The sequence below is a fragment of the Otolemur garnettii genome, unplaced genomic scaffold (genome assembly GCF_000181295.1).
Source record: "Otolemur garnettii isolate 467f Iridium unplaced genomic scaffold, OtoGar3 scaffold00038, whole genome shotgun sequence".
Classification (NCBI taxonomy): domain Eukaryota; kingdom Metazoa; phylum Chordata; class Mammalia; order Primates; family Galagidae; genus Otolemur; species Otolemur garnettii.
In genome coordinates, this window is record NW_003852433.1 from 15,677,515 (window position 1) to 15,688,198 (window position 10,684).

Here is a 10,684-nt window from a genome sequence, read left to right on the forward strand (position 1 = left end):
AAAAAAAAAAAAAAAAATCTTACTGAATGCAGGTTTTATTTTAGCTGTTTTTACTTACTATGAGAAGAGGTTGTAAAAGTTATGTAAAATAGTTTATTTAAAATCTTACCTTTTAGATCCCAGAGGCACTCTTAACATTTCTTTTGTATTTTCTTCTTTGCATATTTTATTAACTTGAGTTTATATTGTCATACTGTGAATTTTCTGTGTGTGTTCACTATACACTATTTCACATTTTCCCTTGTAATTAAAAACTCTTTATTAATATCATGGTTGTATAATGTTTCCATGTGTGTCTTAATTTTACTTTAATTATTAATCAGCAATTTTAAAAAATCCTATTTGACTCTCTGTTAGTAGAGCTACATATGAAAGAAAAGCTGATGTCTATAAATTAGTGGTTCTCAACCTTCCTAATGCCGCGACCGTTTAATACAGTTCCTCATGTTGTGGTGACCCCCAACCATAAAATTATTTTTGTTGCTACTTCATAACTGTAATTTTGCTACTGTTATGAATCCTAATGTAAATATCTAATATGCAGGATGTATTTAGACAACCCCTGTGAAAGGGTCACCATCCACAGGTTGAGAACTGCTGCTATAGAGACATCTATATGGAGTGTTGGAGAGAAAAATCCTGCAGGGAGATGATTCGCAGACTTATTTTCCTTAAAAGTTCACCTCTCGGAAAATCTAGGGAATTGTATAACTTCCCTCTACAAGACTAAAAATCTGCATTATTTTTGCAGAGGGCATGTTTCATAATGGACATAACTGTTGAGAGACCATCAATTAGAGAAAATCTCTATTTTGTTTACAATTGTGTATCTAGAATTTGCTCTCTATGATCTGAACTCATTTCTAAAATAGTTAGGGGAGGCAATTAAGTCAGTAGGTTTTGTTTTTTAAGAAAAAACATTTGTTGTCAAGCTTAGTGGATAATCCTCTATTTTGGTTGTAGGTGACGAGACCGCTGTGTGGCAGGCTCTGACTTTGCTGGAAGAGGGATTGACCCACAGCCCTTCTAATGCTCAATTCAAATTGCTGCTTGTTCGCATCTACTGTATGCTGGGTGCATTTGAACCAGTAGTGGATCTTTACTCCAGCCTGGATGCTAAGCATATCCAGCACGATACCATTGGGTTGGTAGTATATACTCTGAATAATGAGCAGCCAGCTTTACCAGTGTGGCTCATTCATGGGACTCTTAATGTCTAGATTTCAGTAATGAATTATTCCTGGCATTAAGTTTTTTAGATCAATCACCCATTATGACTTTTTACAAAGCTGAAAGAATTTTATATCTCTCAGCTTTCTGTGGTAATTTGGAAATGCTAAATGAGTTTTCTCCATAGAGGCAAATAGCTATATATATGTGAAATACTTTGAATCCTTACTTTTAGCATGATTTTGAAGTCTTTACTTCTGCTTTTCAGTTGATGTTGACACATGTCTTTTGTTTGTTGACCACAGAGATGCTTTTGAATTGTATTTTAACTACTGTTTGTGGTTATTTAAGGACATTTGTTCTGTTGCTGGTGGTACTGTTTTAGGAAGACTGTACGTTCTCTTACAATTTTTATATTCTATTAATCAAACTGTAAGAAGGCATGTCATAGAACTTTAGTTTCCTACAAAACTGAATTAACTTTGCTATTTTTTTTTTAATTTGATCCTATGAATTAGATCGTTTCTGTGGAGAGATATTTTCCTTTTTCTTTGTGCCTAGCTATTTTTTTGCCAGGTGTATTTGAAGTGTATTTGATATTAGAGGTGAGTAAATGTAACATGCATTTTTTTTCTTTCCTTCTGACTTAGTTATCTTTTGACTCGATATGCGGAATCTCTAGGTCAGTATGCTGCTGCATCCCAGTCCTGTAACTTCGCACTCAGGTTTTTCCACTCCAACCAGAAAGATGTAAGTGAAAAATTTATTTTTATTGTGGTCTTGCCTGCTGACTGCACACAGTTCAGAGAGCTCATTATCTCATGTCACAAGTGTACATGTTGCGGTGCCCCAGGCTGAACTACTAGCAAGTGCCCTTAGGCCTTGCTAGTGAGCAAGGCTGTTAGAAGCGAAGAATTATTTGTTAGAATGTGTGTAGTTAGTAGAATCCTTGGAAAGTTGTATTTAAAACGGTATTAATAGACTAGGAAGTGTCATGCTTCTCAGATGTATCTTTTGACCTCTAAGATTTTTCCAAGGGGATAAGAAATAGCCATGTAAGATTCTGTCATAACAGCTGTTCTCTGTTACCTTTATTTAATCTGAAGTTTATGTCTACTGTGCCCTTTGCCAACAGTGAGTACACTTATATTTTCCAGAAAATTAAAGAACATTCTGGGATATTTAGATTAATAATATGTTTTTTATTTATTGAAGTCTATTTGCCCAAAATATAAAATAAAAAAGAGTAAAAATTAAAAAAAAAAAAAGTTTTTTAAAGTAGCAGCAAATAAAATGTAATACACATGCTTTCTAGAAAATTAAAGAATGTTCCAGGATATCTAGGTCTATACTAAAAGTACCAACAAATAAAATATAGAACATCTCTGTGCCATAATGAAAGGATGGGATTTGCACCATATTTTTCATTGCAAGCAGACTTGGACTCCAATTGTTGGTTAAACAGAAGTGTTTGTGGAAGAACCCTATGATATCTACTCAGTTGAACAACCACCCAAAACTACCCAAGAATGAATATGGAGAAAAGAGGGCATGTCCTTAGGATGGTCAATGCCTGTTTGGTTCTTGTGTACTTATAAGACTCATTTCCTATAATTTGGCCATGCCAGATATTTGCCCATAGCTTTTCATTCTTATGGTCTGCCAGCAACCAAGGAACTTGGCAAGGGAAGCACGTATCTGGGGTTATTGGCAAACATGACGATTTTTTAAAAATCCCTTTTATAACTAAAGCAGTTAATGGCTAATCTGTCTTCCATCTAATTCTTTAGGGGTACATTAAATAGTTAAGGCAAGGCAGAAATTTCTGCAGAATAGAATATAGGTTTGTTGTTTTCATCTTAGGATAATTATGTTTTGACAGTGTTCAGGGAGTGGCCTGCTGGGCTGGAATAGCAGCAAAGGATGGCTCTGAGCTGGTAGAAGGCTGCTTCTCGTGTTTGGTGGTGAGCTGCGTGCTATCAGTTGATTTAGGCTTGCATCTCCTTCCCCCCAGTAATTGATAGCTCTATTCAGATTATTGGTATAGTTTCTGATCAGGGAGAGAGGGGAGTAGGTATTAGTATGTTGTTCATGAAGTATGTTGTTCAGAAGGTGCTGGTCTGGCTTAGAGGTCAGACTATCTCTAGGATACTAGGTTTCTAACATCTAGGAGTGGGCAATTAAGTAATAAATCTGTGAGTTTTCACAGTATGTTTGAATAGCTGTGCTTACTCTCCTCTGCTTTCGAGAAGTTTCAGTAAAAAAAAAATTAAAAATTATCTCAAGTTTTACTATTTTGGCTCTCATTATTACCTCAAGTCTCATTATTTTGGCTCTCATAAGGAGGAGATTAAGGAAACATTTGATTTTCCTTTTCAAAGCTATGTTTTTCAAACCACTTTGACGTAGTAGCAGTAAGTAAGAGATTAATTCAAGTCTGGTGGCTAGTTTTTCTTTAATTTCAATCATCCAGCATTCTAGAAGAATTATATTATTCATGAAGATTTGGTCATTAAAAGCATATTATCGACTCAGCACCTGTGGCGCAAAGCTGACAGGTTTGAATCCAGCCTGGGCCCGCCAAACAACAACCACAAATATAGCTGGTGTTGTGGCGGGCACCTCTAGTCCCAGCTACTTGGGAGGTGGAGGCAGGAGAATTGCTTAAACCTAGGAGTTGGAGGTTGCTATAAGCTATGATGCCACGGCACTCTACCCAGGGCAACAGCTTGAGGCTCTGTGTCAAAAAAAAAAAAAAAAAAAAAGAGCATATTATCTTGTTTGTTTGTTTAGAGATGGTATTTCACTCTTTTGCCTATCCTGGAGTATAGTGGTGCAATCATAGCTCATTGTAGTCTCAGACTTACGGTCTCAAGCAATCTTCCTGCCTCAGCCTCCTAAGTTGTTGGGATTACAGGCATGAGCCACCACACCAGCACATTGTTTTATAGTAATAAAAGTTAGACTTTTTTACTTCCCACAAATGTTATGTGAAGAGTTGTTTTGAAAAAAATAGAACCACAAATTATGTAACGTAGGGAGAGGAGATTCCCCAAGAGCAATTTGAAAGGGTTTGTTCTCCTCAGTGGGTTTTGTATAATTGTTTGATGTTTTCTGATGGTTGTGTGTGGCAGAATTGACTAGTTCATCTAAATCTATGCCATATTGAATGTGATCAAATTATAACATTTTATTGACCTGGTTCTGAAACTTTTTTCTTACTACTAACTGAGAAGGTTTCTGGGCATGGTGGCTCACACCTGTAATCCCAGCACTTGGGAGACCAGGGTGGGTGGATCACCTGAGCTTACAGGTTTGAGAACAGCCTGGGCCAGAGTGAGACCTTGTCTCTAAAAATAACCAGATGTTGTGGCAGGCACCAGTAGTCCCAGCTACTTGGGAGGCCAAGACAAGAGAATCACTTGAGCCCAAGAATTTGAGGTTGCTGTGAGCTGTGATGCCAGAGCACTCTACCGAGGACAACCAGTGAGACTCTGTCTCAATAAAACAAAAAATAAAATAAAAATAGAGACAGGGTTTCACTCTAGCTCAGGCTGGTCTGGAACTGGTCAGCTCAAGTGTTCCACCTATCTCAGTCTCCCAGAGTGCTAGAATTATAGGCATGAGCCACTGCACCCAGCCTTGCTCTGCATCTTTTATTCTTGGTAGTTTTGGGGATCCCCAGATCCTTTTTTCCTGAGTGACTGATGTACTTCACTTCTCAACTAGCTCTTCTCCTTAGTGTATACAGGCTTTTTTTTTTTTTTTTTGAGACAGAGTGCTGTGGCATCACAGCTCACAGCAACCTCCAACTCCTGGCTTAAGCAATTCTCTTGCCTCAGCCTCCCAAGTAGCTGGGACTATAGGCACCTGCCACAACGCCTGGCTATTTTTTGGTTGTAGTTGTCATTGTTGCTTGGCAGGCCTGGGCTGCGTTCGAACCTGCCAGTTCTGGTGTATGCGACTGACGCCTTAGCCACTTGAGCTACAGGTTCTGAGCCTTTAGTAAGGCTTTGTGGTGTGTGATTGACAGTTGTATCTAGAAGGTCTACAGAGGGATTTTCTTCCTTGAAAAGGTATTGTTATCATCTTTGGAATAGATTTTTTTTACAATATGAAAATCAGTACTAGGTTTTCATATTTTCAAAAGTCATAAAAACTTCCCTTTTAAAACTTCTATTTTAGGTATTTGTGAAGATCATTATTCAAGGGTATGATGTCTGTGTATACTAATTTATACAGTGACCAGGGTTCATTTCAGGTACCTCTGCGGGATCTATATAGCCTTATTGGTACATAATGAGTAGAAATAGATATGGGCAACATATTTTGATATTTAAAAGTCTTTAAAGTGCCTTTGGCTTCCAGTTTTGCCTGCAGTTCCAGTAGGGGTTGTTTCTTCATCTAGTAACATTTTCATAGCCTTTGTTCTATTGGTTGCTTCCCAGGCTCTTACTTAGCTCTGCAGTGGCACTTTACTGCAGCATTAAAGGAGGACTATCTAAAAAAGACAAGCCACAGAACAGTATTTACTATCTTAGTTTATTAAAGACTATATTCTCTTTTTGTTGCCCCTTAATTTTCTCTTTTTAAAGTTTTTGCCTTTTTTCTAAAGTGGTGTCTCACGGGCCACTCAGAAATTAAATCTGCCTCTATACTCAGAAAGGCTGTCCTCTTATCTTTAATCACAGCATATTTTGGAGTTGTAATTTTAAATTTGATTTGAATTATCAAAGTCGTATTTTCTTCCTGGTTAATTGCTGAATCATACGTTCCTAAGCAACCATATTTTCCAAGCTGTAAGTTCCTAATGCAAGGGATGATAGGATACCTTGCTGTGTTTTCTAAGCCAAGGGGCCATACGGTAAGCATATATGTTTAGGGTACCCTGGCCTCTTCTTGATGGGATGTATCACTATCCTTTAATCAAGCTAGAAGGTACACTCAGGCTTTTTCAGGTAGTCCTTCTTTAAACCTGCAGGATCACAAGTAATCTTTTTAATTTTCTTGTGTCCGTCCGTCTTTAATTTCTCCAGATACTGCAGGCAAACAGCTCGCCGAGGTGTCCCATGGGGGTTTAAAAGCCGCATCGAATGCAGTTGAATTAGCGCCCGTGGCGCAATCCCGCGGCCTGAAATGAACCCTGCAAGGCTGTGTATCAGAGGGTATGTTGTTGACTATTGGCCTATTTTTCTACTGGGCAAATTATTTAGACATAATGGAGATGGGGGTAGAGATGACTGAGGCTATGCAAAGACTGGCTTTTCTAGAAAGGATCTTTGTTTCAACATCAGCTTTGAGGTTAACACTTTCCTTGACCCAAAGGGGTATCTTGTCTTCTGATCCTGATAGCAGTGTGGCCCATACCCAAGAAATGTTCTTCACTGGGATTTTCTTCTATTGTGCCAGGATTTCTATTTAGTATTCCTTATCTTACCTCTGTTCTGTAATGTTTCATCCATATATATGCATTAATCTACAAGTGGTAACTGTTCTCTTCTCTTACTTGTTTATGGAAATTTCTAGCAGAGGTCTATGGAGTTTAGATGGAAAAGAAACCTAGTTCTTAAAGTTTTGCTGTCCTCAGAATGGATTTTGATATGAATTTTTATAGGTCTTTTGTTTGATGTCTTTTATTCTGTTATAATCCTTTGTATGGCCTGTGTTTGTGATATAGTATTTAGAAATAAAACCAAGGAGAAGTCTGTTTTTTTCTGAAAGAGAATAATTTTTATATGAGGTGGGCAGGGTGATTATGTTATTCTGGTGTTTTTAGAACCTTTGTATGAAATAGACGAAGAAAAACATGGAGTAATACCCCTTCCAGAATGGCACTAACCAAATTTTTGACTGGTATGGCAAAACAAAACTTCTAGTCCTATTGAATTGAAAGATGTGACTTCCAAGAGAAGGTCTATGTGATGGTAGCAGCAGCTGGGTATTCAAATTAGTAAAGAAAACATTTGTCTCAGGTATGAGAAGGAAGAAAAATAACAGTTTTAAAAGGTGATATTCCACTTTGTGACAAGACCTCTAAAGATAGATTCAAAACTTAATTTTAGTTTGAGTGTTTTGTTTTGGCTGTCAAGGTTTGCTTATGTTGCCTGCCTTGTGAAATATTTATACCAAGGTGATGTCTTTCCTTCCCAGACCTCAGAATATATTATTCAAGCTTACAAATATGGTGCGTTTGAGAAGATCCCAGAATTTATCGCTTTTAGGAACAGGCTGAATAATTCTCTTCATTTTGCACAAGTCCGTACCGAACGGATGCTTTTAGACCTTCTACTTGAAGCAAATATGTAAGTATTGTATAAGAACTGAAAAAGAACTAAGGAATTAGATTACATACTGAGAGCTATACTGATGGGCTCATGGGTGTCATTAGCACGTGTAAGGAATGGACAAAAAGTAGAGAAAGTCGGAGTTCCCAGAACCTGGATGCTTGTCATGGGAATGATAGTAAACTGTCAGCAATACCTTAGGTCCAGTACAGAAGCCAACAGGCTATGATCATCACTTCTTGGTATGTATTATTCTTAGAAGGTTTCCTCTCCTCTACAAACAAGGGTTTTTAGGAATTAGTGTTGGTTGCTTTATTTTAATTTCGTTTCCAAAAGCCTTTCGTCTTGCTGTGTAGCAAAGCCAGTGTGATCTGTGGGTGGTTCTCTTTAACTTTATATGAACCCTTAATAGTAAATCTTCCTTCCTTCTATTTCTAATAAAAATAAGTCTTAATGCATTTGTATGGCTGTTTTGCTGTTAAAATAATACATAAATAGGGCAGCGCCTGTGGCTAAGTGAGTAGGGCACCATCCCCATACACCAAGGGTGGCTGGTTTGAACCCGGCCCCGGCCAAACTGCAACAAAAAGTAGCCAGGCATTGTGGCGGGCACCTGTAGCCCCAGCTATTCGGGAGACTGAGGCAAGAGAATTGCCTAAGCCCAAGAGCTGGAGGTTGCTGTGAGCTATGACGCCATGGCACTCTACTGAGGGCAACAAAGTGAGACTCTGTCTCTAAAAAATAATAATAATACATAAATAAATTTTCTATATCATAGATCAACTAGCCTAGCAGAAAGTATAAAGTCAATGAATCTTCAGCCCGAAGAAGATGATATTCCATGGGAAAATTTGCGCGACAACAGAGACTTAAATGTTTTCTTCAGCTGGGATCCAAAAGACCGGTAACTATAATTTAGCCCTTAGCAATTTATTTTTAAAGAAATAGGATGAGTCTTAATTTTAAAAAGATAAATATCTACTTGTCACAGAAATATAAAATGTTATGTTTGTTTAGGGATCAGAAAACATAGGTAACCCAAATGAAAAAATACATATTTCACCTCCTATGTTAGAACTGCTGGGTAATCTAAAAAGTTAGATTTACTTCATAGTAAAGAAAGAAAACAGTTTCATTTAAGGGGAATATGTGAAAATTCCAGAAGGATTAAAGAGTATAAGCTAAAACTCCTTAGAAATTCTAGAAGAAAATACAGAAAAAAAAAATTTTTTTTTGGAGGTAGAGGCTCACTCAGTCACATAGGGTGGAGTTCAGTGGCATCATCATACTTCATTGCAACCCTCAGCTCAAGTGATCCTCCTGCCTCAGCCTTCCAAGTAGCTGGGATTACAGGCACATGCCACTAGCTAATTTTTCTATTTTTTGTAGAGATGGAGTTTCATTCATGCTCAGTCTGATCTTGAACTTCTGGCCTCAGGTGATCTTCCTGAAAAGAAGGATTACAGGCATAAGCCTGGTCAAAGCTGCTTTTAGTTGCACAGCTTTATACATTTATATTGCAAAAGTCAAATAATCTATACCAAGCTTATTAACATTGTGGGTATTTGGTTTTTAGGGCACTTTTATTTTTTACTTTTCTGTCACTTCAGTTTTTTACATTTTGTTTTACTTTTATCATTTAGAGAAAAGAGTTTCATTTAAGGAGAATATGACTTTTCATTCACATTTCATTGATGGGGAAATGGGGATTCAGAAGATTTTGACTTATCTAAGTCATTCAGCTAGTAAATGAGTGCTAGAGCGATTCAAAGGCATCTTCACTGCTGAAAGCAATCTGTGAAAGATTTGAAGGCAGCAGATTCAATAAAATAGATGGTTTGGGCATGTTTCTGTTTAAGGGATATTTCTGAAGAACATAAGAAACTTTCCTTGGAGGAGGAGACTTTGTGGTTAAGAATCCGATCCTTAACATTGAGGCTGATCAGTGGACTTCCAAGTCTCAACCACCCTGTGGATCCAAAGAACTCAGAAAAGACTGCTGAGAATGGTGTATCTTCCCGGATTGATATTCTTCGTTTGCTCCTTCAACAGCTGGAGATGGCCTTGGAGACAGGAAAGCGATTTATTGAGAAGGAAATTCAGGTATTATTAATGAATATTTGCCCTTACAACTGCAATAATTGTATTTATGACTGTCTTTTTTTTTTTTGAGACAATTTTATTTTGTTGCCCCCAGTAGAATGCCATGGAGTCATAATTCACAGCAGCCCAAACTCGGGCTTGAAGCAATCCTCTTGCCTCAGCCTCCTGAGTAGCTGGGACTACAGGCACCCACCAAAGTGCCTGGCTGGTTTTTTTTGTTTTGTTTTGTTTTGTTTTGTTTATTTTTATTTTTTAGACAGAGCCTCAAGCTGTCCCCCTAGGTAGAGTGCGATGGCATCACAGCTCACAGCAACCTCCAACTCCTGGGCTCAAGCCAGTCTCCTGCCTCAGCCTCCCAAGTAGCTGGGACCACAGGCGCTGGCCACAACGCCCAGCTATTTTTTGGTCACAGCCGTCATTGTTCTTTTTGGCGGGCCGGGCTGGATTCGAACGCGTCACCTTAGGTATATGTGGCTGGCGCCTTAGCCACTTGAGCCACAGGCGCAGAGCCACCTGGCTGTTTTTTTTTAAGAGACTGGGTCTCACTCTAGCTCAGGCCGGTCTTAAACTCCTGAGCTCCAGCAATCCACCCACCTAACCCTACCAGAGTGCTGTGATTACAGGCATGAGCCACTATGCCTGGCAACTTTTTAAAAATAAGAGTTTGGGGTGCGTAAGTAGTAAGGAATAGTGTTTTGTACTGGTTTGTTGCATCTGTGGGGAAAAGAAGACTACTTTAAACTCAGAAGGAATTGCAATGCCTTTTTTTTTTTTTAATAACTGGGACCTTTATTTATATATATATATTTTTGAGACAGCCTCGAGCTGTCACCCTGGGTAGAGTGCCCTGGCATCATAGCTCACAGCAGTCTCCAACTACTGGGCTCAAGTGATTCTCCTGCCTCTGCCTCCCAAGTAGCTGGGACTATTATCGCCTGGCTATTTTTTCGTTGCAGCTGTCATTGTTGTTTGGCAGGCCTGGGCTGGATTCGAACCTACCAGCTCAGGTGTATGTGGCTGGCGCCTTAGCCGCTTGAGCCACAGGCTCTGAGCCACAACGCCTTCTTAAATATCTAGACTGGATAGGGAGATCAAGGAAAATAGTGCTATCTTTTTTTTTTTTTTTT

At 38.5% G+C, this 10,684-nt stretch overlaps 1 protein-coding gene across 3 annotated transcripts in view; it reads left to right on the forward strand.

The window, feature by feature from the left end:
• Window positions 1–10,684, forward strand: part of NAA25 (N(alpha)-acetyltransferase 25, NatB auxiliary subunit) — an 85,509-nt gene that overhangs the window by 57,284 nt on the left and 17,541 nt on the right. For all 3 annotated transcript variants that reach the window (XR_002773430.1, XM_003789967.3, XM_023513283.1), the window contains 5 exons: window positions 964–1,144; window positions 1,821–1,920; window positions 7,321–7,472; window positions 8,233–8,358; window positions 9,314–9,557. Coding sequence is in view for 2 of the 3 variants with exons in the window: in XM_003789967.3 (XP_003790015.1) it covers window positions 964–1,144; window positions 1,821–1,920; window positions 7,321–7,472; window positions 8,233–8,358; window positions 9,314–9,557 (803 nt within the window). In the remaining variant the exon portion in view is untranslated. The remainder of the gene's footprint in view (window positions 1–963; window positions 1,145–1,820; window positions 1,921–7,320; window positions 7,473–8,232; window positions 8,359–9,313; window positions 9,558–10,684) is intronic.